The sequence below is a fragment of the Pocillopora verrucosa genome, chromosome 1 (assembly GCF_036669915.1).
Source record: "Pocillopora verrucosa isolate sample1 chromosome 1, ASM3666991v2, whole genome shotgun sequence".
In the NCBI taxonomy this organism is placed as follows: Eukaryota; Metazoa; Cnidaria; class Anthozoa; order Scleractinia; family Pocilloporidae; genus Pocillopora; species Pocillopora verrucosa.
In genome coordinates this window covers 34826131-34854021 of record NC_089312.1, presented here as the reverse complement: position 1 = coordinate 34854021, position 27891 = coordinate 34826131, and the positions used below count along the sequence as shown (strand labels likewise).

General features: G+C 38.1%; 4 protein-coding genes across 6 annotated transcripts in view; all 4 read right to left on the bottom strand.

Moving 5' to 3' along the window:
* LOC131784221 (zinc metalloproteinase nas-14) overlaps nucleotides 1-5650 on the bottom strand; it is a 6995-nt gene extending 1345 nt beyond the window's left edge. For both annotated transcript variants that reach the window (XM_066171096.1, XM_066171099.1), the window contains exons 1-6: nucleotides 5560-5650; nucleotides 4819-4995; nucleotides 1480-1603; nucleotides 939-1030; nucleotides 374-456; nucleotides 107-250 (exon numbers count right to left, since the gene is read on the bottom strand). In XM_066171096.1, coding sequence (XP_066027193.1) covers nucleotides 107-250; nucleotides 374-456; nucleotides 939-1030; nucleotides 1480-1603; nucleotides 4819-4995; nucleotides 5560-5629 — 690 coding nt within the window. In that variant the 5' untranslated portion in view covers nucleotides 5630-5650. The remainder of the gene's footprint in view (nucleotides 1-106; nucleotides 251-373; nucleotides 457-938; nucleotides 1031-1479; nucleotides 1604-4818; nucleotides 4996-5559) is intronic.
* Nucleotides 5651-11359: 5709 nt separating this feature from the next.
* LOC131784241 (microfibril-associated glycoprotein 4-like) lies at nucleotides 11360-13305 on the bottom strand. The gene is made up of 3 exons (XM_059101038.2): nucleotides 12984-13305; nucleotides 12105-12500; nucleotides 11360-12000 (listed from the first exon to the last, which is right to left on the bottom strand). Exons 1-3 carry the CDS (start codon nucleotides 13216-13218, stop codon nucleotides 11738-11740), a joined length of 894 nt encoding a protein of 297 aa, XP_058957021.2. The 5' UTR covers nucleotides 13219-13305; the 3' UTR covers nucleotides 11360-11737.
* A 1047-nt stretch (nucleotides 13306-14352) lies between these two features.
* LOC131784250 (ryncolin-4) lies at nucleotides 14353-17420 on the bottom strand. Its single transcript, XM_059101050.2, has 4 exons — nucleotides 17177-17420; nucleotides 16725-16817; nucleotides 15677-16060; nucleotides 14353-14734 (listed from the first exon to the last, which is right to left on the bottom strand). Exons 1-4 carry the CDS (start codon nucleotides 17418-17420, stop codon nucleotides 14472-14474), a joined length of 984 nt encoding a protein of 327 aa, XP_058957033.2. The 3' UTR covers nucleotides 14353-14471.
* Nucleotides 17421-21553: 4133 nt separating this feature from the next.
* Nucleotides 21554-27445, bottom strand: LOC131784246 (CDC42 small effector protein 2). 2 transcript variants are annotated; one of them, XM_059101046.2, is made up of 5 exons: nucleotides 27186-27445; nucleotides 25316-25366; nucleotides 25179-25223; nucleotides 24755-24883; nucleotides 21554-22708 (listed from the first exon to the last, which is right to left on the bottom strand). In XM_059101046.2, exons 1-4 carry the CDS (start codon nucleotides 27237-27239, stop codon nucleotides 24779-24781), a joined length of 255 nt encoding a protein of 84 aa, XP_058957029.1. In that variant the 5' UTR covers nucleotides 27240-27445; the 3' UTR covers nucleotides 21554-22708; nucleotides 24755-24778. The 2 variants fall into 2 exon arrangements, with proteins under 2 accessions (XP_058957029.1, XP_058957028.1); XM_059101045.2 differs by lacking the exon at nucleotides 27186-27445 and adding an exon at nucleotides 25468-25664 and having other exon boundaries at nucleotides 21929-22708.
* Between the last annotated feature and the right edge of the window lie 446 nt (nucleotides 27446-27891).

The window sequence follows — 27891 nt, the reverse complement described above, 5'->3', positions numbered from 1 at the left end:
GAAAGACGAGGTAGCAGTTCCAGTTAGTTGCCGGAGTAAAATCATTGAGATTAAGCACTGAACAGAGCTTCTTAGGAAGAATAAATATCACTTTAATCATCCTTACTCCTTGTTTTTTAGCCACAATAGTTGGTCTCCGGTTTCTACTGAACGCGTAGCTTTCATAATGCATCACACTCCTGTAGTCGTATTGGGTGCCCAGGGAATCAATCGTGGAGCGGGGATACTTATTAAAAGCATAGGCAAGCCCTAGTAAAAGAAATGCGTGGAAAGAAAAAGGTTATCTTTAGTAACCAATTTATCCCCTAAAAATTATTTGCAGTATATTTTAAGGCGTACGTTGAATTAAGTTAGACAATAAATGATACTTTCCATTTTGTATGTTTTGCCAGTTAATCGTGACGAAATTGTCGCGATCAGGGCGGGACTGTTCATGATAGAATCCCAACGCATGACCTACAGGAGAAGGGGGAAAATGGTAAATATGGTTCACTATTGTCTGGACACACTGCGCGGCAAATCGTGTGTCACCTTTCAGAGGCATTTGCTTTGAATTTAGTCACTGCAATCACTCTTAGAAATCCAATTTGGTTTAAAGTCGTTTCACCTGTCATTGTCAACTCAAGTGCTTAATTTCTGAGCTGCTCTTTATGAGAAAGAAAGTTTACACTCAAACGGACTCTATTTACCCCAAACATTTTATTGAGGCTAAGTAGTAACTTTCCATGCATGCTTAGTTTACAGCTATGCAACATTAAACGCTCTTGTTCCTGTACTGCCTTTTTGCTAAGGATAACATGAAGTCATCCAGAAGTTATGAAAAGTTTTAAACATTGTTTTTTTCTTGTGAAGCATCAAGAAGGATAACCTTACGCAAAAGATCTACGCGTCAATGTTCTCCTGACAAAAGGAAGTTTGAGTTGACATGTTCAGCGTACCGATCTCGTGTGCCACAGTATGTGTGTACCAGCATCCCCTAGCGAGCGATATCATCTGTCGTCTCCCTGTTCGTCCCACGTACGAGGTACATCTGAGGAAAAGAATTACACCCAAAAGCAAGACATTTTTCGAGAATATTCCATGGTGGAGCTTCGAGATGTTTCAGTTGATACAGCTAATTATTTCACAAGGAAGTTCTGAAAACTATTTTAAAGTATCATGGTAAATAAAAGAAAATGAACAAAATAACTTAATAATCAGATGATTTCTGCAGATATCAAAGGGATTCAGTCGAACAACAATAACGAATGCTCTCGAGAACATAATTTTGCGCATTTGGCAGTGACGATAAACATTTATTTGATAACTAATTTTCTGATCTCTGCTAGTCCCACCCGGTCAGTGGAAAGAAAAGGTCAACAATTTTTCTCTTTCAAACGAGCTCTTCTTCTTTCTGAGATGTAAAGGTCATAGAACCTTATGGGAGAAAATTTTGATGGGGTTAACATAGTTTCATGTAAAATTAGCCTTTATTCTCACCCTCGACCGATGTGAAAGTAGGCATATGCGCTTTCTGTCGTCTTTTTCTTAAACTGCACACAAGTCTTCGTACGCCATAAATTCATGGCAGCATTTATTGCTGCCATAGCTGTAGAACTTCTCTCTGTAGATACAGTAAATCAAACATCAGTTCTCTATCAGTTACGAGGCAAAAAATGCTGTGCAAATCAAGTTGGCCATGCTGACTGAACTTTCCTGGATGTCCCAAACTAGCCTGCAGAGCAAGCGTAATTTTTTCGGGCGAGTGCTTAACACTATCTTGGTAAAAGTTATAGCTGCCATCTTTGATATTTACAGCAGCGGAGAGCTGGGGAGAGAAAGAAATTTGTACCAAGGGGATGAGTAAAGATCAAAAAGAAGGAGAGGGGAGCGGTGGGGGGAGTTTCCGATTGGTATGGTTTTGCTCTTCCATCTCAATTACAAACCAAACTGCTTCATACCACTCTTGCAGGAAATATAAAAGATAGTGACCTTTGTCAAAGACGAAATTGTCAATTTCGATTTCGCTCTCGAAGAAGCTTAACCCACGCGGGCATGAAGCGGCTATAGACGGACTAGAAGAATCTCTCAAGTGTTTATCGGAACATAATTAAGGAAAACCTTGATATTTCAGATGCGGGATCGCATCAAACAAAGAATGTCGGATAACCCTTCGAGTGCCTTTGTTTGTGCGCTTCAAAGTATCGTTTACGTAAAAAATGGAAGAAACATTGTCAGACAGATTAACACCAGCTACACTGAAGGATTATGGTTTGGAAAATATAGAAAGAAGCAAATGTCAGCTCATACTTGTGATCGCAGAGGTTTTTTATTCCATTTCTTTCCTGGCTGAAAAAAACTGCATTCAGTCCTGTTTCACTCATTGGGGACTTTCAGCAACGAGAACGGGGACGGCGACGGGGACCGCGGGCTCTCAGGAAAAATCCAAATAATCATCTGCGCATGACTGGCGGGAAAAAGTTTGACGTTCTGCGTTCGGCCCCGACGTGAAACGAGTCACTTTGACGTTGGCTGACAACGTGAGTATTCTTTTTCGCCTTCTCTGCTATCTAAATGCTAAATATTCCCGGGAGACAATTTAAAATAACTTTCATCGCTTTTTTCTTTCATAAAGTGAGATTATTCTTTAATTTGATGGCTTGTTTTTGAACAGAAACGTCGAGACGCTGATCGAGATCGACACCATTTGACGAAAATGTGAGTAAGAAATGTAATGTAAATAAGCTGGGCTCAGACTGATACCAATAGAAAATTCGCCGCTGAGAACCACTCAAGAGTCAAACAGTTTGACAAAGAAGATATTCTTTCCAGATTTAAAAGGGCAGACAGCACTACGACTTATGTAGCCGTTTTGGCTTTTTTACCTGCCAGCACAATTTTGAAGAATTTTGTCGCGCCAGTCGACAAACATCTACAGAGAATTTTTTCTTTCAATTTACTTTGTAGGATGGTATCATTCCATTGCAAAATTCTGTGACTGGGTGCCTGGTAGATGTAGTCGATCATGTAGTTGTTTATAATACATAATACTGGAACAGGCTTCCCAAAGCAAGCTATCATGTCTGAATATTGACAAGGATAGCTAGGTCTCTTTAGAAAAATGCAAAGAGCCTCCAATCCGCTACAGATACTTCTTTGATAGAACTCCACTACCTCAGGAATCTCCAATACTTCAGTCAGAAATGGTAAGTCGTTCTTGTAGAAGCGAAACTCTGAAAGGCACTCGTCGTCTTCCAAATCATCGAAGTCAAAACCAGGGTAAGAGTTGTGCGGAAGATCAACATTATCGGACCTGTTTAAATCGTACAGGAGTAGAAGTTCCCCATCGTTTATCACACCATCATCGTGGCCAATCAAAAGTTGATTTCGGACTTCTTTCAAAGACATCATAAGCGGCGCTTTGTAACGGCTGCTTAACTGTTTAGAAATTCCCGCCACAACGGCGTTCTCTCCCCAGTCTTTTTGCGGGTTTTGGAGTCCCCGTCGCCGTCCCCGTTCTTGTTGCTTAAAGTCCCTATTGGCTCTCCGTAGACAGTGCTTCCGGTTTTTAAATTAACTCATTTTTGGTTGGTTACTGGCTCATTTTCCGGAAATGTAGTGACGCGTAACTAATAAGAGGGTGGCAGGTAATTTAGTGTTAACAACTGGGTTGAAAACGTAAATTAGCCACCGTAAAGGGTAAAAAAGCTGACGTTTCGAGCGTTAGCCCTTCGTCGGAGCGATTAGCGATTAGCGATTAAGAGGGTGGCAGGTAATTTAGTGTTAACAACTGGGTTGAAAACGTAAATTAGCCACCGTAAAGGGTAAAAAAGCTGACGTTTCGAGCGTTAGCCCTTCGTCGGAGCGATTAGCGATTAGCGATTAATCGCTCCGACGAAGGGCTAACGCTCGAAACGTGAGCTTTTTTACCCTTTACGGTGGCTAATTTACGTTTTCAACCCAGCTGTTAACACTAAATTACCTGCTATACTCTCCCACCGACGCAGCACCACAGTTTCTTTAGAAACTTACCCCTTTATAATAAGAGGGTGGTTCGCTTTTTTTGAAACAGCCTCTTCGGCAGGCGTCTTTTCGACTTTTCCCGCCCTTTCCACCCACCACTCGCATCCACTCTAACTCCAAATCAATCAAGGCTGGTCGAATAAGCGCTAGCGATCGCGAGTTTCCATTAACTCTCCTTAATTAGAAGCCATGCACTGCAGTCAAGTCCCATACAGAAATTGTTATTTCTCCCAGCTGGGACACTCGGTCAATCACCCATCAACATTGCATCTGGTTTTCTTCCACTTAACAAGTGCCAATACACTCCTGCATGGAGAGAGGAGTGTATCTCCAAGAAACTCAGCACAGATACTCCAGGTGAGATTTGAACCCAGGCCCTTTGAAAACCAGCGTGCCTGCCCAATGGTTCCCTTATCACCCAAAACGCTTTATTGAAGACACATGTAGCTTTTAATTTTATTTCCCTTTTATAGAAATGTTTGGTTTTTCCACATCTTTCCAAAGTTTTCTCCATCTTCTAGTCGAATCTTTTGCAAAACAGCCGAACAGGTTTAAGGTTTCGCTCCAAATTTACCTTGGCCTTGCTGAACAGGAAAACACGAGATAACTAAATTACGGTTATAGATATTGGAGTCATTGACTCAAGTCCCTTCCTTTTCAAAATAATATATATTTTCTGCGCAGTTGTTAAAACTCATGTTATGGACCTCGAAAACTCGATGTTAAGTAAATGCTGATTTTCCCTAGGTCTACATCACGATAAAACACTTATTTTTCTGACGATGAAAAGCAAGTTAATAAGGCGTCGCTACCTACTTATTGCAGAATCCAATTCATACACAAGAACCGCCCCGGGCCATAGGTTCTTCATGATGGACGCACGTCCCAGCCCTGCTTTGCTGACATCTTCTCCGAGAGCGGCCGCCATCCTTTGAGCGTCTGTGAGGATCATGTCACCCTCAAAGAGACGTTTATCCTTCACACCAATATTTTCTGTAAAAAAGCGATTTTTCATCGATTACATAAGCATTTCGACATGAAGAACGCTCTTTATCGCTAGATTTCAAGTGTAAATGATCCAATCTTTTCTTCTTACGTCTACTCCTCCTATCATCAAATTTTTACAGCTAGAGACGAACGACGAACGTTCGGGTGATTTAATGTGAAAAGAAAGCGAATAAGAGACTCAACATTGAGATACATGGTGACTGAAAAATTGTTTTCGTGAAGAAGTTTTCTGACAAAAAGCCTTCGATTATCTCTCTGAATGTGAAGTCCGCTTTGCCAGCTTGCATATCTTCATTTATAGAAATCCATGTGTTCATTTTTCATTCGAAATATATCCTTTTGACTTATTGATGGAAGAGTAGGCACGAAAATTTCTGGCTAATGAAACGCAAAAAGAAAACAAATTTCTTTTTTCATCTTTACAGTTTGCATTCCACTAATACAGGCCTGAGATCTTTTTTTAGAATTCACATGATTATTTGGTAATCTTTCCTAAATAAGACAAGATCATCCACGCTGCCTTTGTATCGAATAATATCTTTACGATACCTTCGGGTCGATGCAACCCCGCCTGAGCTTTCAGTGCGGAAAATAATAAAATAAGCCACCAGGAATTCATTTCTTCTAGTCTGCTTGGTGCAAGAACAAGAATAAAACGATAGGCGATCATGTTGATCCAGCAGCTTTTGAACAGCTTTAATGCTATGGTAAATATTGGTCTTTCAAACGTCTCACTAATTGCAAAGTGTCCCTATGAACGAAAACAAAAACCCGACTAGCGACAGTTATTTGGTCAGGCCATCCGGAAAAACAGGGCAATGCAGTTTAGCTTTTTGATTAGTTTTCATATCTGAAAAATCTAATTTCAGCAACGATAACCTCGCCAACAAGAACTTCTTTATCCTATGCATGCAAAATGTCTGGCCTGTTTTCGTATCTGTTCGCTAAATTAAAGAAATTGCAAACTGTAGGGATTAAAATGATTGTAGCAAGAAAGATTTAAAAGTTTGCTTGTCCTGTTCTGGTCTGTCCTCTCTCGACTCTTGCACGTCTTTCAGTCTTGCTAAGCTGGTCAAACATGTACCAACGCCGAAGTCCCTTGCAGATATCTAAAATAAAAGACCCCAATGCTTATTTAGAGAAAATTATTTGATCATTTACCACAATGATTGTTTTAGCTAAGAAATATATGGCACAAAATATAGTCTTTCAGAGAATTGTACAGAGGTTTTACTCTGTTAACACAGCGTTGCATCATAGCAGAGAGGTTTTCTTGTGGGCAAATTCTTCTTTCCTTATTGTTATGAATAAACCTTACGACATTTGGTATTAAAAACCAAGTGTCGGCAAAATTTGAGAAGGATATATGGGCTAAATTGTTGCCATACGTTCGTTACATTTGTTATCCTCGCTGAAGCATTATCAAGTTGGGTTCATGAGTGAGCTTTGCATCAAGGCGCACCTTTAATCGCTCTAAATTTTGCTCACCTGATCCCAGTTTTCTTCCCAGATCCTTTTTTGGACTAGCCTTTCCAGTGAAACCACCAGTTTAATGACTGTCGCCCCAAGAGAAACTGACCGTTCAGAATTCATTTGTAATATTTTCTGTAGCCGTAAACCGCCGTGCGTCGTTATCATTATTACTGTGATATCTTTTATTTATTTTATTCAATGAAAATACCACAGTGATCGAGATAATGACAATTACAAGCACTGTGATAAAGAAATATCATAATCGTTGGCATATGCTGTTGATATCAAAGTATTCATCCATTTTTCTTTTTTGATTAATTCATTCATTTAATTTCTTTGTCTATTTGTGCAAAAATTCTCATCACAAATTTCATATTAATAACCTTTACGCGCAAAAAGTGAAAATTTTTTTGTTTTCCTCTCCAAATCGCTGTCTCTTCTTTGCCACAGTGAACTGGCCGGTATGGTAAATGGTAATTTTTTGACATGTTCCTATACCCCTGAAAACCCCGCTCCTTTTCAGACTTCAAGGCTGAAAAGATGACAACCGCATAGATTCCTCTTTCATATGTACTACTTACGACATGTTTGTTTTGCAATAATAATACCATTTGCATTTGCATTACTCATGAAATCAATAAACACCTTCGTGGACAAGATTTTGATAAAGATGATTAAATATATAAATGCAAGGCATCAACACAATACACGAAAAACTTCCGGAAGACTAAATATCGAGACACACCAATAGTCGTTATATCCATATCATTTATTGGTTGAATAATATAACAACATAATGACAAGCTTTTAAGTTTCCACGCTTGAAAGGGTTATTAAAAAAAAAAACCAGGAAGTTCCCTATGACCAAAAAAGCATTTTATGGCAATCTGTAGTAATAAGATGAGTGTTTAACGTGATGATACAGACCATGCAAGTGGGAGTCATGACAGATATCGAACTACCACGTTCCTTTGTACATTACAACACAATTGTTGGGGCAATACCGATCAATGTCTCTTTCTGGGGTCGAAAAGGATTTGCCTCGATGCCGAGTTCTTGGGAAAAACAATCAGTGATTATACCTTTCTCTCAAAGAGAGTAACCCGTTTATAAGCTAATGTCCTCTGGGTATTTTGTATCGTAATGTCGTCATTTTCGTAATGTTATCATTATTTAACAACTAGAGCACACAAATTACATTTTTCTCGTGCATCTGTACAGTAATAGATCACAGAAAGCATCCAAAACACGAGGCGTAGCCGATTATGTCTGTAATGTTCTCGTTTATCTTGACGACGCCTGTTGTCTATTGCTGAACACAATCAATACGTGTAGAATTAGCCCAGTGCATAAAAAAGTATATTTCCGTCTCAGGCTCAAGGACTGAAAAGCTGGTACCCGGTTCTCTCCTCTGGGACAGCGGACATGTCATATTCCGCATATGCTGTGTTTCCTTTGGTGTCTTCCAGATCAACACGCAGCTTATAGCTGTCATTGCTTGTCAGGCGGTTTATCTTGTCTAACCCAAGTCAGAACTCGCCTTTCTGGTTACCAAGGCCATTTTTGTACGCCTTCCACCTGTGGTAGGAAGCAACGGAGCCATCCAGTCTCTTCTAGAGCACTGTTCAGCCCCCACTAGCCGTTTTCCGGTCGCAATATATATCATAGGTACCCGAAATATCAGGGTCGATTGAATAAACACTGCTTACTGTTTTACCAAAATTTGTGGAGTTCAGCACAGTTCTTACGGCAGGGCAGACCTAATTTTGAAAAATGTCAAAGCCGAAAAGTCGAAGAGACCAATTACCCACTTGAAATTTCCGCAGTAAACAATTCAAACTCTGACTTTAGTTACATCCTATAAGCTTGACCTTCAAAAAATTTGTTTCGTCTTCTGCGCAGGCCTCGCGTCGCTATATGCGTTTAAAAATGAAATTCTATTGGAATGAAGAATTTGAGTCTTATTCGCTTGTCTAACATAGGATTCGAATGAAAATCTTTTCATCATTACGCATCTCACAAAATATTCGCCTGTATTTAGATCTTCTGTCGAGCAAGGCGCACATATAGGGTCCCTTTGATTCCGCTTGATATAACTTACCGACACTAGAACGTTATGCAATCTGGTCAAAACCCACTCTTATCGACTAACCCGGATAAATTACCAGGATCTTCTGCTAGTCCAAACGATCAAAACAGCCTTATCATTCCGTATGTAAACATTTCATTGCATGAAAAATTCACACAAAAAATGAGACGAGGATTAACTGAAACAAAATGCCCAATTTGTAGATCCATTGCGCGCAGCATTGCGCGCAGAGGACAAATCGAGCCATACAGTTCAATGCTGCCGCATACCAGAGTCACTGTTGAGTTGAACGGGAAGAAAGATTGTTAACGCATTTACGTTCTTTGAGAAGCACACGACCATTCTCGTCCGCTACACTTGAAGACTGCGAGGACGAATGGATACAGCCGCTAATGACCTTTAACCTTTCCCACTGCTCGTGTTTCACATGAGACCGGGAACAATTGAAGTGATACACAATAGTGGTGGATTTGCAATTGAACTCGAATGGTTTTATTCCTTTGTCCAACGATGATTGGTGTGCACTTTCAAAGGAAGTTGTAAGATAAAAATTTGAAAGTTTAAGGTGAAGACCGATTGTACGAGCTAAAGTAAATTCCGAAAAAAATTCTGTGACCCCAAACACATTACGTACTCGTACAGGTACTCTTCACACCCCCTGGGTCTCCGAGGACCATGCTTTTAGAGGAAAATATGTGTAACATCAAAATTTGATGTCATATTGATTTCTTCTATGGGAATAAGATGATCGTATTGTATCTTATATAAAATACTAACCCAAAGTATATAAAGGTAGGTTGTTGGCGAGCTTTGATGAAATAAAATTGTCCTGAAATGACTGTTTCCTAGATCTTTCCCGTAATCAGAGAATTCCGGTTCTGAGCGGTTACAAAAAAGTACGCTGACCAGAATTGTACAACTAAACTCAGGGTTAGGACTTGCAAGTACTTCCTGGATTTTTTTCCTGAACCTCAAATAGACCTTAATGAACGTGACAAACCTGGCACGTATGCTCACCTCTCCTGTTCTGTTTACTTTACTCGACAAGAAGCTTCTCCGACGAAATTCCACTAATGAAAAAACAAACAAACAATGCATGGCAATATAAGATCAATGATGTTCATACCACGCCCTAGTTTTACACTCGAAATATCCTCGATATTTTCAACAATAACTCTTTCCTTATTGCTTATTTCATGCATACTTATCATAATAACCTCCTTTTAAATACTTTTTATACTATTTTTTCTACCCATCATTAAGTTCACATGTACAATGCACGACATGCCGGTAACCATCGTCCGCATTTATGTAGAGCTGATTAATATAAAGCAGTTTACAATCCTTAGCCGATGTCTGAAGGTTTGGAAGCCTCTGCTAAGTGATGTCACCTTATCCCACAGATATTCCAGTTTAAAGATTTTACGAATAAAAAAGCTAATCGAGAGGATGTTATACAGTCAACAGTCTCCTGAGAGGACAACCGCGGGAATTGGAAAAAGTGTTCGCTAGTAGAGCTATCCACCTACGAGTATTATTCACATGAGTGGACACCAAATAATTGAAGTAAGGTGGAACTCCGCTTTCGGGAGAGACAAGAAGGAAAGTGACGTGACTCTGCAGTATAACGCTATAGTAATACATACGAACGAACATACAGCTTGCTCTCCCGCGAACAAATGGAAATTTGACAAAACCCATATCCACTGTTCTGTTTCTCTGTCAGAGGTCATGTTTTATGTTGCCAAGAGTCAATTACTATGCATGGAATGTCCGTCAAATAAAAGAAAAATCTAATTTTCACTCTCTTAAGTGTTCGTTTACGGAGATGTGTAAATACAGAGTTTGACTGGGAGGAAAAAAGGGAAATTGAAAAAAGTGTCCGTAAGTAGAGCTTTCCACTAACGAGACTGTCCGTTAGAAGATAATTCATTGTATGTCGAGTTTTCTACATCAGCTAGCCAAGCGAACTCGAAAGGTAGCCAAACCAGCTGTTACCATAATTGGGTTCTGACCCAAAATGAAACGCATTCCGCAGAGAAGCATCAATGTCTGGCTTTGCCCTTGCTATTTTCTCCCCTGAGAAAAATCAAGCTCCCGGAAAATGAGCGCTTGTGTGATGAAATGCTAATTCAGGGCCTAGAGAAGTAAACGGTTACATTAAAGAATAGTTGAAAACTTCACTGAAAACTTGACATTCAAAAGAAGAAGTACAGACAAGGTTGCAAAAGAGCTATCCCCTCCCTTCAGAAACCTTAATATCGTCTACCACAACGGAATACTGTAGACTAAATCGATGTTTTTAGGAGCCAATTACAATTACGTTTCCAAAAGCAGGGGCAAGCAAAACCCAGCTGTTTTGGATTTAGGTCTGCATAATTTCTCGCCGTGATTGAGTTATTCACGAAAAGCTTCGAGCAGAATTTATGAAGCCTACATTAAATGAGGTAAATGAGACAAAAATATGAACCAATCACGATTTTATCCAGGGTTGTATTTTTCATATGTAAATGAATTATCAAAGTATCTGAGAAGTGTGGGAGAGATGTTGATTTTCACCCGGCCTAATTTGCTACTTGGAGATGAATGAGCCTGTGATATAACATAAAAAAGTTTTCATTTGATACTTGAACGTCATTTACTGGTCAGATTGGGAAATGAAATACTTGAAATATCTTGAGTAATTGTCAGTAGAGAGTTCCAAACAGCAGCCGGGGAAACACACATGTACAGTCACGTGATGAGATGTTACTATGTGTTTCTACGACACGTTAAGAACAGATTGGATGGATTTGAAAAGGTTTTTTATTTTCTAAGTTACAATCTGCCTAGCTTCGTGTTTCCGCGCTGGCATTCGCATCTCTTACCAGAACTCATATGGTCCTCTATATTTCTACAATGATTTTACGTCATTGATGTTACATCACTTGAAGTCTATGACCATCACGCATTATAATCAAATTGCTTGTTAAAATTTCATCCACTTGTTTTACTAACTATTTGGTATCGAGGCAGCCTGTTAGCAGTTTCTCCAGTTTCCTTTCCTCTGAGCGGAAGTCACGCAAAGGCACATTGCAAAGGCCGTTTGACTTTGCGTCACTTCCGCTCAGCTCATGCTCCTGATCGGCTAAATGAAAAGAAAAAAAACTGATGAATGATGATGATTTAAGAGTTTACGGGCTTGATTTTCATTTCAGCTCTTCTGACGGAATAACTGTGTCCTTTCCAGTGATACCAGTTGACACCATCAGCGCTTGACGAGTGTTTCCCGTGATGATACAGACCATTTAGGTTGGCGTGATGGCAGTCCTTATACCACCAAGCTCCTTTATATTTAACAGCACAGTTTAATTCCCAGCTGTCATTGTCCTGTTCTCTGGTTGAAAATGGCTGGCCTCGATGAAGAGAGAGAGAATCACCTGCAGTTCCTAAAAGAAAATGAAAAAGATTGGCCCGTCAGAAAATATAATAATTATACTACAGTGACAGAAAATAATAATTTCTTACTGTCAGTTTATGGTTCATATCCAACCTGAATAGCTTCCAAGACTTAGCTGGTACTTATTTCTCTCGCTCGTGATAGCGAACAAGTTATATTCTGCATAGGCTGTTTTTCCTTCGGTGTCTTCCAGATCAACACGCAGCTTGTATCTGTCACTGCTCGTCAGGCGGTTTATCTTGACCAGTCCAAGCCAAAACTCGCCATTCAGATTACCAAAGCCTTTTTTGTAATCATTCCACCCTCGGTAAAAATCAACGGAGCCGTCCAGTCTCTTCTGAAACACTGTCCAGCCCCCGCCAGATGTTTTCTGATCACAGTATACATCAAAGGCACCGGCACTTGAACCATCGGGGTTGATCGTATAAACTCCACTCACTGTTTTACCAGATTTGTAAAGCTCAGCACAGTTTTTATTGTGAGGCAAGTCTTGTGATGAGAAAGAAAAAAATTAACGAAAGAATAGTATTTCTGCGACATTTTCATTAAAGCTGAGAAAACGAGCACAGATCTAGAATTGACGACAAAAATTAAGACTGATTACTAGTAAAGAAGGCGCGAAGTGTATAACCTGTTGTCTAACGAAGCTCAACAAAACGAGGAAAGTCGCCTAAAATTAATTACCACGATATTCTGGACTCCGGAGTTCTCATGCTGTTTTAATTTACCTCTATTCTGTTCATGGTCATCGGTAAGATTGCGTGCAATCTAATTAATTTGCATCACATATACATCGCCAGTTTACGTGCGTGCAAAGGCAGGCTGTGACAGGCAAAGAGAAAGCCGTGATTGTTAGAGTTATAGTGAGCTGTGGTGTCGTCGAACTTCCAACAGCAGTATGATAATTTTCGAAAGGAAAACTTCATGAACAAAAAATTATTTTTATTTTTCAGTTTAAGAACTTCAGTTTACCTTTATCACTGTTCACGTCCTTCTCTGTCAGATTCCTCAGTTCCTCCCGAATCTCGTCCAGTTGTCTCTTCATGCCCAAGATAATATTTTCCAGTTTTTTGTTTGGCCCTGCGTAGAAGCTGTTGTAGTTGTTGATGTTGCATGAAGGATTTTCTTTTCGTTTTGGCACTGAATCTTGGGAGCTGACCAAAACATAGGACAGTGCATTAACCCAGAGAATGACGATTACAATCATTTTCGCCGAGTCCTATACAAAGAATCGGTTATATGTCTTCGTTTGCGGCTCAGTCGCGTCAATTGAAAAACAGAAACGAAGTCATAGGTATTTATCGAAAAATTTTTTTTCATGTTTAGACATGAATGTGCGGATGTGTTTTTGACAATCAAAGTAAAATCATTATGATATTTACTTTGGCAATGAATCAGTAGAGGACATCACGTTCGTTAAGCTGCATGCAAGGGCATAAATGACACTTTCACCACAGGTCACTCTTCTTTTGGTGGAATTAGAAAAAATGAAACACAAGCATGAATTTCAACTCCATTATTCCCAATCAATTTCTAGCTATGACTATTCCTGGACACCAGTCTTTGCTTGGAAAATTCGGTGGGCGACTGCACGAATGGTCAATTTCGACTTTTGCCGCACTCTTAGGTTAGATTATACTCCAGGCGCCATAGTGACAGTTCAACACACGGTAATCACGAAAGCCTAATTGTCTCAGCTCAAATGGGCCACCAAATCAATCAGAATGAAAAAACAAAATCAAGAAATCAAGAAAAGTGGATCATCTCTGATAAAGAGATTATTAATCTATAGATTCCTGCTTTGATAAGAGTGGCCCTTTTTTGTGTCCTCTGCCTACATAAGACAAGCCTTTTCCATTCTCACTGAAGGAAAAACAGAAAACATGTGCAACTAGGGAAAATCTTTTCGTTTGGGAAATCGTAAGGACCACTTTTGGCAGGAGTATTTTTTTAAATGTTATTTTATGTTTCCCCATAAGTTTTACTTCTTTTCATTTCAATCGAACCATGAAAAATAACGTTTGAAGCTTCTAATTGTTTACTCCCGGAAATAGACGATAGTGTTAAGTGTGAAAAGATGAAGCAACGACCGTGACTATTTGCGAAAACTGAGCCGGAAGCATTTTTTAACATATTTTTATTTAAAATGCATAACATCTCTCTGATAAGGAATTAAAAATCATACTTCACATATGTTATATTTTAGGAGTTTACAACCCCCTAGAAAAGGCAAGATGTCGCCTTCTTTATCATTCTTCTAATTATGCTTATCATTAATTATTTCCCAAATGCTTAAGGCTCGATAAAAACTCTACTTAAATGCCATGCCTAATTGCATTATTTTAAGCAATACTCTAACAAAAGTTGTAATTTCAGAATGTTAATCGAACTTGGTCTTCAATGCCTTCAAGCTTAAGAAACCAAAAATATGATAAATGCAAATCTATTATATTTCGGTTTTTAAAACTTGACTGGTTTGATTTTCATCTCAGCTTTTGCAACTGAATTTTGGTATCCCTTCCAGGTGCTCCAAAAAATCCCATCAGTGACATATGCATGTGCGCCAATATGATGCAAACCATTCAGGTTGGAATACGCACATCCTCTGTACCACCAAGCTCCGTTATGCTTTAGTGCACAGTTTTCCTTGTGGGCGTCATTATCCTTATCTTTAGTGGTGAAGGTCATTCCATTGTGATAGGTTAGGGCGTCGCCTGCCGTCCCTGTGAAAAGATTAAAATTAAAAAAAAATATATATATATATATATATATATATTGAAAATATACATGAGATTTATATAACTTTTGTTTCCTCATAAAAAAAAGGCGATGGATGAGGTATGTACATATCACACTAAAGGAAAATACCTTTTTTGTTATTGCGCGAAGGTGAAACATAGCCGCTATTGTACTTTCCTTTTGAAAATTCGTCCCTATAATTTATTCTGTCAACACTCGGTCTATGCGTCATGACCTCGAGCCAAATGTTTTTCCGTACAGCCCTCCCACTCAGGCAATAACGTATTTTAGCATTGACCACTACTTGACTTTGAAAATTTTGTTTTAATTTACAAAAAAGTGGATAGCATGCGATAGACGGGCACTCGCGGGACAACCACAAAAAAGACTCTACAACAAACAAATTTTTCCTTTGTCTTTTCGAGTCAGAACCACAAAAATGCAAAAACGGAACTTTTTGTTACAATTCTGTTTCTTCCTTAAGTTTTTTCAACAATGTTGTGGAAGTGCAGGACCGGACGGCTTTTTCCGGACCGGCTCACGTACGTTTTCATAATACGGTTTCTATGGCCTCGCGCGCTAGGCCGTACGGGTCATGTTATAAAATTGAGGATTCGTTTTTGAAGTTTGACTTTGTCGCAAGAGCTATACTCGCCCGGGGAAGGGGGATGCAAGATTTGGGGATCGCATAGTTTACAAAGGGAAAGGAATGGCAAGCAATCATTGCTAACAGAATGCAAAGAAACGACTATAGAAAATTGTAGCCAATTAACCGTCAATGGGTGGGGGGGGGAAGGGAGGTTTATGATAAGAATATTATTGAGCCTTGTGAGCAGATCAAGTAAATTTTATCAAGACACAACAAAACTCTTACGAGCCCTCCCCCCCTCCCCCTAAATTAAGAACGGTCCTTAAGCAAAATAAACCTGAATATGATCCGAGGCTCAACTTGTAGTTGTTCTTCTCGCTTGCAACTGCAAACAATTCATATTCGGCGTGGACTTTAGTTCCATCTTCATCCCTCAGATCAACGCGAACCTTGTTCCAGTCGCTGAGGGTCAGGCGATGTATTTTGTCCAATCCAAGCCAAAACTCGCTACTCAGATTACCAAAACCATTCTTGTAGTCCTCCCAACCGAGGTAGAAATTAACAGAGCCGTCCATCCTCTTTTGGAACACCGTCCAACCGCCACCGGCTGTCTTTTGGTCACAATACACGAGAAAAGCACCTGTGCCATCAGGGTCGATTTTATAGACGCCACTGGTTTTGTGACCAATGTTATACAGCTCGGCACAATTCTTCTTGATAACTGCAAATAAGGTTGAAAATCATTGTGGAAGTAAAGAAAAAAACTTAAACGCCAATGTACATGTCAACTTCTAACGCCCTGTAAGACATAACACTGTTCGCTTTAATTAATACACCATAGTCTTAAAAATTATAAATCTGTATAGCATGATTCTATAATACGATCCAATCCAATGATAGCTTGTGGCAGACAGAATGCCAGCTTAATAGATCTACTAAAGACAGTCCCCTGTCCGGCCCTCCTCTTGCGACAAGATCCAAACTATACCACAATTCCAGTTTATTTCTGTCAAGCCACCGACCTCGAATTTCCCATTAATGTAAATGTTCACACGACGGTCTATTTTTTCACATCGGCGAAGCTTTGTAATATCCAAAATTAGATACTTCAGGGGTTTAAACCGAAATAGCTCTGACACGTTTCCGGAAGTAAATCTCAAACGGAATACACTTTGCTTGTGCCGATAAAGTGATCCTTCCCGTGTCAGCCATTAACGTCATGTCAGTGGAGAATGTGAGTTTACGGATCACTGAGTAAAACAACGTTAATTAACGTAGTTAATGCTAATCATGGGTGTCTCAAAAAGTGGACTCGTGGGGCTTGACTTGAACTGAAATACCGAGGTGACAAAACATAAAACTATCCCTAAGGTATCCAATCTTACCTTTATTTTTGGCCGTGGGTGTATTTCCTCCTCCTCCCGCCGCAAGTTGGTCAAACGTACACGGCTCAGAAGAATTCTTGTTGTCCGGCAAAACTGCAGGTCAGTTGGTAACGAATATAAGGTAAACATCTGCATAACTTGTTCGTGACATTTTTCCGTAAATAGATATAGCTTTCATACTTATGTTAGGAACTGGAGGTCGAGGTTCGAGGTCATCTGTAAATGGTTTACATGCTTACAAACAGATCGGGATGGGCAATCACTAAATTCGATGATTAATAACCTTTATCTTAAAATGAGAGATCACAGCGCATAAATCTAAATTTCAGGCAAAATTTTGCTGCTCTTGAAAAAACATAAAATTCCATGCAGCTAAAAAAACGCCTTCAATTTGAAGAATACTTTTCTAATTTAACAAACAACAGTCATCTGATAGAAAAAGGAACATTTACCTTGCGTGTTGTCTCCCTCATTCTGCGGCAAAATGTTGAGATCCTTTCGAATGTCGTTCAGTTGTTTTTTCACACCCAAGAGAAGATTTTCGATTTTCTTGTTAGGTCCAGCATAAAAGTTGTTATTGATGTTGCACGTTTTGGAACTTGCGTGATTTTGTCTCTGCACAGAACCTTGGCAGATAACCAGTGAGTTAAACAGGGAAAAGGAGATGAAGACACCAAGAATCATTTTAGACAGCATGGTGTGAACACTTTAGTCGCTCTTGCTATGATAACAAGATTGAAGGCTGGAGTGGTTCTCGCTTGACTCTATGGATCTGGGTTCCAAATTTATGGATCTGGGAGACGAGATCATCCAATCAGAAAAGAGAGAGTGATACCAGTGGTATCACTGAAACTGAAGTAGATTTATCATAAACGAACACGTATTTTGCGTTCCAAAATGTTGGTTTGTTTTTTCAGTTTTATTGGATAGCTGGCAGTTCATTGCGATACTTCATACATCTCTAAGAACAAAGGTCATTTTAAAATAGATCAGGCCAGTGAAAGGAATACAGGATATGAAGAGCTAGATGAATCAATCAGCAATACAAAGTTCAGAAAAATATCGAAGACATTTTCTAAAGATCATCCTGTTTTAATGATGCAGTCGGTATTACCCATACATGGAAAGAAGCAGCCACACGGGATACGCAAACCCTTCATCCAGCCAGGATGGCTAGTATAATATACAAGAAAAACGTAGGACTATACGCAATTACAACTGTTCTTTACTTTTTATTTATTTTCTTTTTTCTGTTTTGGTTTCTTCCATCCTTTGTTTACTTCTCGATTTTTTTTATTCTAAGCTCTTGAAGAAAAAAAGATTAACCTCATGAAATTCAGACAATATGCGAATTCATGACAAAATTTATCCCAAAACCGCGTTTGGAGCAGGAAGCAGAAATAGGGGAAGACAAGGAGCACGTGCCAGACTGATACATTACATACATGACAGGTAAAACAGCATTGTAAACAGGAGATCGTCCCGTTTTAAAGATGCTGTCACTATTTCCCAAAAATGGGAAGAAGTAGCAACCTCGGATATGCGTCTTTCTTTCAGCAAGGATAATAATGATCACGAACGAAAAACACAGGGATTTAACCAGAAAGTGATACATTACAATCATCAGGAGTTTTAATTAACAGTCACAATTGTTTTTTATTTGTATATCTTAATTTCTTATCTTTCAGGCTGTGTTTCTTGCCGTCTTGTTTGTTTTGTTTTGTTTTGCTTTTTTTTTTTAAGGGAAACAATCTCTGACCCGTGATCCGTTTAAATGATTTGCGTGACCTAATTCATTCCAATTGGAGCCGGCGACAGCGACGCAAGAGGCCAATTAAAAAGTAATTTGATTTGTGATATAATCTTTTTCAATCGTAGTTTCACTACTCCCCCAATATGGAAAGATGTAGCAATACCGGATATTTTCAGCCGCGTGTTTGTGAGAACGATACTCTTAAAAAACAGATATTTTCATCAAACTTATAATAAATTGTTATTGAGAGAAATACGATTAATTAAGTTTCTAAAGTACATCCTTCTTTGAAAAACAAAGTTGGCTGTTATGTATTTGAAAAACTTCAGTGTAAAAGAAGAAGGATTGTAACGAAGAGACCTTGTTGTAACTAACTATAGCCCGGACACAACGAAAGAGCATTAATATTATAATATGAATTCCAGATTTTTCTACCGTCAAAGCCGTCAATAGTGTTTATCAAACTAGGCAGTCCATTAAAATAATTACAGCGAACACCCAAGACAAGTAACGACTGTTTCTAAATTTACCATATTTCATATTCTCCAGGTTTATTTACACACACGACGCTTTGGACATTGAAGATCCAAGCAGTATGCAGGACGCATCACATAAGAAACTTCGTAACAGCCTTGTTCACGTGGGTGTCTCTATGGCTCAGTGGTGGAGCATTGGAAGGCGCATCCTGCGGTTCAATTCCTTATGGGTTCAGAATTTTTTCCTTATCCCAAACTTGTGACAAGACAAAAAATATCTTTCTCTTCTCAGTTCTCTATTTCATTTCATTTCAAATCCACCGAATCACATCTCAACTAAGATTAGAGCCAAGTAGTTCAGATTCTTAATCCAGACATAGTTTGATTTCTACACTTTGCCTTTAAGCCCTGCTTCTCACAAAGAGCTAGAAGCTATCAAGTTTAAATAAAGGATCAAAATCCTATCTCTATCAACAGTTTCATGGTTCGTCAACAAACCACTCGTATCGCGGCATGGCGACTTTAGCAGGCCATTAAACTAAACACTGATAATTTTACCAAATCCATTTTTTGGCCGAAATGCTCCAGTTTTCAGTTTTAAATACTTGTACCAAGAAAAGGAAAGAAAAAGCAAAACGTGCTCACACACGGAAAACAGAAATCGAGGTTAATGGCATATTTGATATTTTTTTCGACGCGAAGAGAAAGTTTCGTGATTCTGTTGTAAAAAAAGATATCTTCTTCCTTTCCTTCTTCTTCCTTTTCTTCTTCTTTATTTTCTTCTTTTTCTTCTGCTTCCTTTTCGTACTCTTCTTCTTCTTCCTCCTTGAAAATTTGATGATTTGCGAAAATGTGCAACTTGTCAAATGACACGTTGTCAGGGAAATTTTAAAAACCCTTATAAAATTTAATTTATCCTATCTTAGATTAATTCAGTAACTTTAGAAAGATTAGCAAAACATTTATATGTAACATACATCGAGTTTCTAAAGAAACAAAAAAGGACAAAGTTACAGAACCAGTTGCAGACTCACTCCTCTGTGTAAACAGATTCGTAGTGATAAAACTGGACACGTTACTTTCAGCCTTTTATTTAGCCACTTTATAGTATTTTGAAATGCAAATTTATCATTATGTCCAGCGAAATGAGATTTCAACAAACTTCTTTTCGCTTTGGAACTCTTTGGCATTTTTTATCAGATATTTTATGGAGTCTTTTAAGCCTTAAAATTGACAAAAGTACCACAAGTTTTTAAAGTCACCGCTAACTTGAAATTTAAATGGAAAGATCGTTTTTTACTTCCGGCCATTATTTTTATTTTCAATATTTATGGCTTTATAATATTCATTGTGTTCTTAGCCGGAAGTGACCGTTATTTTACCTTTTCGGCGGATTTTGTCAGATTTGTGTTTTTTACCAGATCTTTCCTGTGGGTTTTAGTGGGTAACTCATTAGTAAAGGTGTTTCTATTGCCCAAGTGTAAAAATCAATCTTCGACGCTTATGTCGTTCTTACTGGAGTGATATTTCTCCGTTGTTCTTTAAAACCCTTTGCTTACTCATTTGAGACACCCTGAGTAATCCTTGTTGTGCTTTCCATTCCATAATTTGCCGTTTCTTCTTCACTGTAACCTTCTTTGTGTCGTGGAGAGAGAGATCGTTTCTCGAAATCTTTTTCGCGACCAAATCTCATACATGATCCTTCCTTGAGCCGGCGTTTAAAAGATGAATTCTGATAACACCAGTAAACAGCAGTGAAAAGAACAGAAGTAACTGTTACTATCCACATTATTACCACAGGTAAATGAAGATCAGTTAAATTCACAGCCAAATCTAAAATAGACAACGTAAACGCCACCATAAACGAAAATATCACCACAGTCCAACATGGCGTGAGTTTCTCAGAGTTGAACGCCTCGCGTAACGTCGGCATTGCACTTTGCAACTTTCCTTTGATAACCAAACGGTCTTGTTATTTTCACACAGCTTTCAACTTTGAACTAATCGATTTCACCTCTGTTCGCGAAGTCAACGCGTCAAAATAGTCAACCAATCGGGAGGGAAACACGATCAGGTTAAAAAGAAAACACTTTCGTTGGTGATTCAAATTTACGAACAAAGCTAAATTTGAATAAAATTTACATTTTATCTCCACCACAAAGAACAGAATTTTTTATTTGTCTTGTCTTCTGTATATTTAAAAAGCGTGTTCTGTGAACCTTATTGCAACTCAGCAATTTTTTAAAACGGTTCATCCTTTTATTCAAAGGGTGTAGAAGATTGTTCGATCACCAATCAATCTTTTTCTTTTCTCATCATGTGAAATTTCGTCTTTGTTCGTCGTGATCGGAAAAAAATTCCGATTAAAAAACTTCGAATGAAAATTAGCAATTACATCTTATGTATTTTTAAGAAAATTTGAAGATTTCATCTACAATTGTTTAATATTAACGCGCCAAGTGTATCAATGGTAAAACCCCCATAGGTTTTCTGTCAGTTCGAATTAAATCTTGTCAGCGAAGTCGTGTGTCGCGATAATCCCCTTGATCGATGATTATAATTACGATCTAATGGAGGAAAAAGCGTCAACATTCGAAATATGACTTATTTGAGAATGTACTTTAATTCTTGCCGGTTTTCTTGCGTTGTAAACAAATTGACGTTCCTTCATCACGCTAGAAATATATTACACCACAATATCGACAGAAGCTTGCGTCGCGCCCTTACTCCCGACCCAACTCTCTCCAAGTATTCTAATTAAACCATCTCGACAGAGGGCGGTTTGACTGTCATGTTTAACTCCGTCCCACTTATACCCGATAGTAATTTCTTTTGCCAAATATATTCACAAATAGCTTCGAATCAAATACCACTGACGAAAAAAAAAATCCAGCAAGAGAAAAAAAAAAAAAGGAAAAAAATGAGACATCTTGCACGACTTGCAGAAGTAGATAAAAATATAAACACAAAAAACCTCACAAGAGTAATTTTACTACCTATATTCCAAAAGTCGAATTCAATTCCAATCCACATTTTGCAAATCTCCTTAGCTGCTTTCTAGTAGATACATCTTCTTCAATTCAATGTTCTTCCTCATTCATTATTTAAGGGGTTGTGTCACAATTTGATTTCTTAACTATTTATGTACAGTAACATCAAATATTTGGCAGCAAAGGATTATTTTCCTCATAAGTTTGGTACTACAAAAGATGCCGAGTTATTCTAAAACCCTCTAGGCAAAACAAAAATCAACAAACATTTTTCTTCATAATATAAATACAATGAGAAGCATGTTGATCATACGAAAATAGCAAATAATCATATCCAAGTGATGGTACTCTCGTTACTGTAAGAAGAAAATGACCAATGAAAACTGGTTGTGCAACAATGGAGTGGTAACAAGGTAGAGACAATTAAAATATTTCCTGAGCAAAAAAAAAAAAAAAAATAAAAAGCTGAGTGGTTGTAATCAAAAACTGTATGTACGATGACTATTCTAGGCTAGCTATGATACACAGCTAACAGTTTAAGGGAGATCTTTAGGTATTTATAATAATATTATGAAACTAATTCTAATGTCATATAAAAACACGCTACTCAAATTGGTCTATTATTTACAACTGGAATCACATGCCACTCCAATTCTTGCCTTTGCAATACATTTAGAAGTCTATTATTTTCATATTTGTATTGTAATGCCACTTCTTCTGAAATCTTTTCTTTTCATTTTGTTGATTCCTCAAAAACAGTGTAATCTGAAAAAAAGTGGAACAAAACAGGTGACAATTAGATGCCACAAGTAAACATAAGTTACAGTAAAATTAGCTGTAATATTTGCAACTGGTGCAAGTGAGATAACATCAAAATAATTACTTCATTCCCAGACATGTTTCATAATCTTATGCAAACTCTTAAATAACAGAGGGTTCGAGCCAAAACACTATTCTTAGAGCAAGAATGTTTGACTGATTTTGATTGGGTGAAAAAGCCCTGAATGCATATATTTCAAATGTAATGGTATAGTATGTAAAGTAACCATGTCTGCAATTCATTCACTCTTATCAGTTTGGACAGTAAGAAAGTCCAATTAATAAAGCACTACATTAGACACTTGGGTCTTTTTGTCACACTCTGAAAAAACAAAAACTGGTGCAGTTTCCTCTACATGCAATTTTCACAGACATTGTACATAGCAGTACTATTTTGCAGCAAAAGTAATACAATAACTCACTCCTTATGCATGATTACTTTAGTTGTTAGTTTGTTCTGAACAATGTTTTCATAACAAAACCAAAAAATGATCCTAAAAGTTCATTTATCTCCCCCTTCTCTTAATTTTGCTAAATGTGACATTTTCTTTCTACATAGGTGTAACCTGATGCAAGTAGAATAGTTCTGTATATATCTTGATTCAATGCGACCAGTTTTCCCTTCAAACTTAGCCAGGAGAAACCATGGTTTATATGGCTCTGCATTTTAAATTGAGTGCAATTCTAAATCATTTTTCAATATAAATTATAATTGCTTACTCTCTGATATGTAAAGGGTAGTTAGTCAAGGCAGCACAACTTTTTCCATTATCCAATATATATAAAAAACCATCCCTTCAAATAATACTTTTCCCTGGCGGACTTTGAATAAAATAACCAACAGGGCTTTTCAAGAGTGCAGTTTACCACAAGTAAAAAGGCCTGTACTTCCTTTAATTCCAGGGGCCTCAAGAAGGCAGCTCATAAATCTTATTTCTAAAACAGCAGTTTTACCCTGCATTTAAATAAGGTTGGCATTTAATCTGAGTCTGGCATATAATAAAGAAACAACAGACATCTAAGATTTTGATGTGAAGTCATTTTGAAAATGCCACATTTCCTTTTCATCCTCATGTAACTTTTAGCAAGATAACTTCCTTCTTGTAAATCCTTGTCTTCACTTAAAGTGAATCATGAGAGGATTTACATATCACACAAAGACAATTAAGTTAGAATGGCTGAAAATTCATCCTTTTAATGGCATCACAGCCCTTTTCCAGAATATCATTTAATTTGAGCAGTTGCACACCTGTTCCAGAGTTTTCATTTTCAGAAATTAAATAACAGAGGAACAGGGTCAAGTTAACACATACTAGTTTCTAGAGGTGAATAAAAAGGACTTCAAATCATCAAAATTCAGCCAAGAGGTCAACTTAGTGGTTTGAATATTCCACAATCACTAACATCTAATGAACAACCTTCTCACGGGAAGTATATGTCACATTCTCAGAGAGTAGAACAAAGGGGAGAAACATCAATATCAAAACTCATTGTTTGGAGTTGCCAACAGACAATGCATATTTTAACTTGAAAAGGAAGAAAATTTTCTTCCAAAGACACTTCATATTATAATCTATGATAGTAATGTTGTATACCTCTGAACTCTTCAACATGTCCTTTTCATGAGTTCATGACAGTTTAGTGCTGAGTTTAAACATAAAATCAATGCTAAAATATGGGTTTTGAAATTCTTAAAGTCAAATTATTCTCGCCAGTGTACGTAGGAATTACATTATAAAGATGAAATATCTTTACACATCCTGTTCTTTTAATAATAACGGATACAAAATTTTTAAATAACACTGCCTGACAGTATCACAAATAACCTTAAATAACACCAAAGTTAAAATATCTGCATGGCAGTAGCGATGCAACGAAAGCGAAAATTGATTGAGCAAAGTTGCTTGAAGTGCAAATAAATTTCATCAACGAACTTTGATTACTTAAACTCTCGTAAAATAAACGAAAAGGAAAAAACAAAGCAGAACTTACTGTATTCTACAAGAATATACGCGATTAACTCTGCCCGCCCACTGGAATTCCTGCTGGAGTGCACGTTACTGGTACGCTAATGCCTTGATATCCACCTTTCGATTGCATTTGACATTGAATCGAACCGAGCTAAAACGAGAAAGAAAAGAAGATTAACATCGTGAGATTGTAGCTGCCCTCAGTCAACACTCGCTATTGATAAAATAAACTAAAATTGAAAGAGAACAACATGTATCGCCACGAGGAAATTCGTAGTTTTACTCGAAAGAGGTTGGTTTACAAGAATGCCACAAAATCAAACTGCGTTCATTTCGAAGTCAATTGTTAAACGTAAATAAATGACTTAACAAGAATTAAAGCCTACTTCCTCAGAAAGTCAAAGAAGGGTTTTAATGAGAGAACAATGTCGTTAATTTTAACTTACATCGGATCCAGAAGCCATGTCTCCGCTGCCGATGTGACCCGTGTGCTTCAGATCAAAATCAAAGATTCGAAGTTAACCACTTTAGATCTGAACTGGCACGTAAAAGCAAGGACTAATCGCCAAAATAGTGCACTTACTTTGAAATCCATGGGTTCTCCAATCATACTTCTGTCTATTCTTCGTCTTTTCTGCAAATAAAGAGAGAATGTTCAGTCTTTGGATCGCAATATTGAATCGATGAAATGGTTAGTCGAACCAAGGAAAGAAAAGACGAGCATATTCGATCTACCGGCGGCGGCTGTTCCGTGACACAGCAAGGAAAGCACAACCACAATTCACTCATTTTACTCATCAGGTTGATCCTGACCGATGCTGGCCACAACGAAGAGTTTTTTTTACCCAAACTGCAGACGTAAAGTCATCGCGACTATCTCAAAACATAATTGCTCTCCACGGTTCGAGAAACAACCTCGGTTCCCTTCCCACACTTCCACGAGGGTGCGGTCGTCTTACCCAATAGCATTGTGGGTAGCAGAAGTCACATGCTAGTTGACTTCCGGTTTGCGTTGTTTGAAGTATTACAAACCACTGTTTCCTGATGTTTACTGAAGCATACATTGACAAAACTTACAAAAACTAACAGCTACATCATCGAACATAAAACACCATACAGATTCATACGTGGTACAAAATAATCATGGAGAAAAATTATACAAACTTTTCACAATGATGTCATTGTTTAAGACTGAACTGGCACTTTCTAAAGTACGGTATCCTTCCAATATTGAAAACCCAATAGGATTTTAAAACAAACTGAAATAACACGCCATTTTACAGACGTAGCAACGTTGTTTTTATCGGTATTCAAAGGAGAAACAACAAAATAATGTTACGCTTTACTGGCGGAAGGCGCAGAAATGGAAATTCACGGCGTAAATGACAAACAGATGTGAATCGAAATTGATGACAAAGTAAGTTCTTCGAAGCCAATCACAAGGTATCCGGAACAGGATCGAAAACTTCGTAAGAGTGGTTAGCTCTTACGCATGCTTTTTTCCAAACTGTTTGCCACCGAGGGGGTCTGACGAAGAGTCACTAAAATTTGCTCCAGGGCATTTTGTTAAGGAACAAAGCTCTTCTGGAATTTTGTAACACATTCTCTCGCACACACGTCTTAATTATTACGAAGTTGTTAGTGATTCTTTCAAACCCATAATAGGTAGGAGATTGATACGTGTAAATCCGCGTTATCTGGTCTTTTCTCACCAAGAGTCGAAAATTTGACAACCAAATTATTATGAAAACCACAATACTTCGTCGCGGACATTTAATTTAAGTTTTGTTTTGTCCAAGCCGAAATGAGCCATGAAATAAAGTCCAATCAATGATATAGAACGATAACTGAACAAAATCTTTGGAGAGGGTAAAACAATTTTAACAGATTCATGTAATTTCCATATTCGCCATTGTGTGACAGAGAGCAACAAGTCTGACAGGGTGGATTGTTATGGAAGGTTCGAAAACACAGCTGAACCTTCCCGAAGTATTTCTCGCTCTATACCTTATGCCTTGAAGTTAAAACTACAAGAAAATGGCGTACTATTTGGAGCGATACATTATAAAAGTAAAATTACGACGAATGACTGCGAATTTACTCAGCATTTAGCACCGAACGCAATAAAGATTTGCCACGCTCTCCAGGAATGGAAATGTGCGAAACATGGACAATATTTGCCAAAGTATTTGATATCAAACAGTCATAATGTTGCCACTTACTAACGTAAAACATTCCACCGACACAGTGGCGCTAGATTCCTTAAAGTTGGACATATATCGATCGAATAGATCTCGGTCCTGTATATGCTGAGTATTTCAAAAGAGTTGATTTATAATGTACCCATGAAGGTTACACAACTTAAGGCGACGTACATAAATAATCATCAACTGGAACCTCGGCCAATTTGGTAATAGAGAATTGTAATTTCGAAGACTACATTCGCTACTTACCATTTCGGGTGCTCGGGACCGGGCGCCGAAACACGAACCAAAACTCATTGCCATGAACAAATTGTCTTCCTCGTAAACACTCGCAATAATCCTTCAGGTTCTGCTCACGAAATTCTTTGTAGAGCGCTTCGATGAAGTAAAAATCTTGATTAAAAATGGGGTTATTTTTCTGTGTATGGATTGTGCTAGGAATATGAAAAAAAAAAACTGAAATGGCTGCGGTAAGAGACCCTGCAGGCGATGTGAATGCGACATGCGCTACAATTTTCAGTGAGATCTATTTACAGCTTGATAACATGTGAGTATGCGTTAGAAAGCTCATTAGCATTCCAATGAGTCAATAATTAGAAAACCATTATAAATAGCCTACCCTCCCCTTCCTGTCTTTATCCGCATATCGCGGTGATTTGGCAAACATTCAACGTTTCGAGATTGTTATTAATGAAACGAAAGCCCATATGGTACATTTCGGAGTTAAAAGAACACTCAGAGAGCCCCGGTTTTCGATGGAGGATACAGAAAATATGTCTGGGCACATGTTTACATGAGCTACTCACTCAGGGGTGGGAAAGTGAAAAAAGAAAGGACAATTGATTATGTTACCTTGCCAATTGTATTCCCTGGAGAGTTTGAGGTTATGTAAGGTCTAGCTGGGACGTGTGGCAAATCGGAGACCATTCTAAAAGGGAAAAAAAGGCTGGTTTCA

Coding starts and splice junctions, on each gene's coding strand:
- LOC131784241 (XM_059101038.2), bottom strand. CDS start 13,218: ATGATTGTAATCGTCATTCTCTGGGTTAATGCACTGTCCTATGTTTTG. Junction 12,501..12,983: donor GGACGTGAACAGTGATAAAG/GTAAACTGAAGT, acceptor TCTCATCACAAG/ACTTGCCTCACAATAAAAAC. Junction 12,001..12,104: donor AAGTCTTGGAAGCTATTCAG/GTTGGATATGAA, acceptor ATTTTCTTTTAG/GAACTGCAGGTGATTCTCTC.
- LOC131784250 (XM_059101050.2), bottom strand. CDS start 17,420: ATGCTGTCTAAAATGATTCTTGGTGTCTTCATCTCCTTTTCCCTGTTT. Junction 16,061..16,724: donor ACCCACGGCCAAAAATAAAG/GTAAGATTGGAT, acceptor CCTTATTTGCAG/TTATCAAGAAGAATTGTGCC. Junction 14,735..15,676: donor GAGCCTCGGATCATATTCAG/GTTTATTTTGCT, acceptor ATCTTTTCACAG/GGACGGCAGGCGACGCCCTA.
- LOC131784246 (XM_059101045.2), bottom strand. CDS start 25,530: ATGAGTAAAATGAGTGAATTGTGGTTGTGCTTTCCTTGCTGTGTCACG. Junction 25,367..25,467: donor TCACGGAACAGCCGCCGCCG/GTAGATCGAATA, acceptor CTTTATTTGCAG/AAAAGACGAAGAATAGACAG. Junction 24,884..25,178: donor ACATGGCTTCTGGATCCGAT/GTAAGTTAAAAT, acceptor TTCTCGTTTTAG/CTCGGTTCGATTCAATGTCA.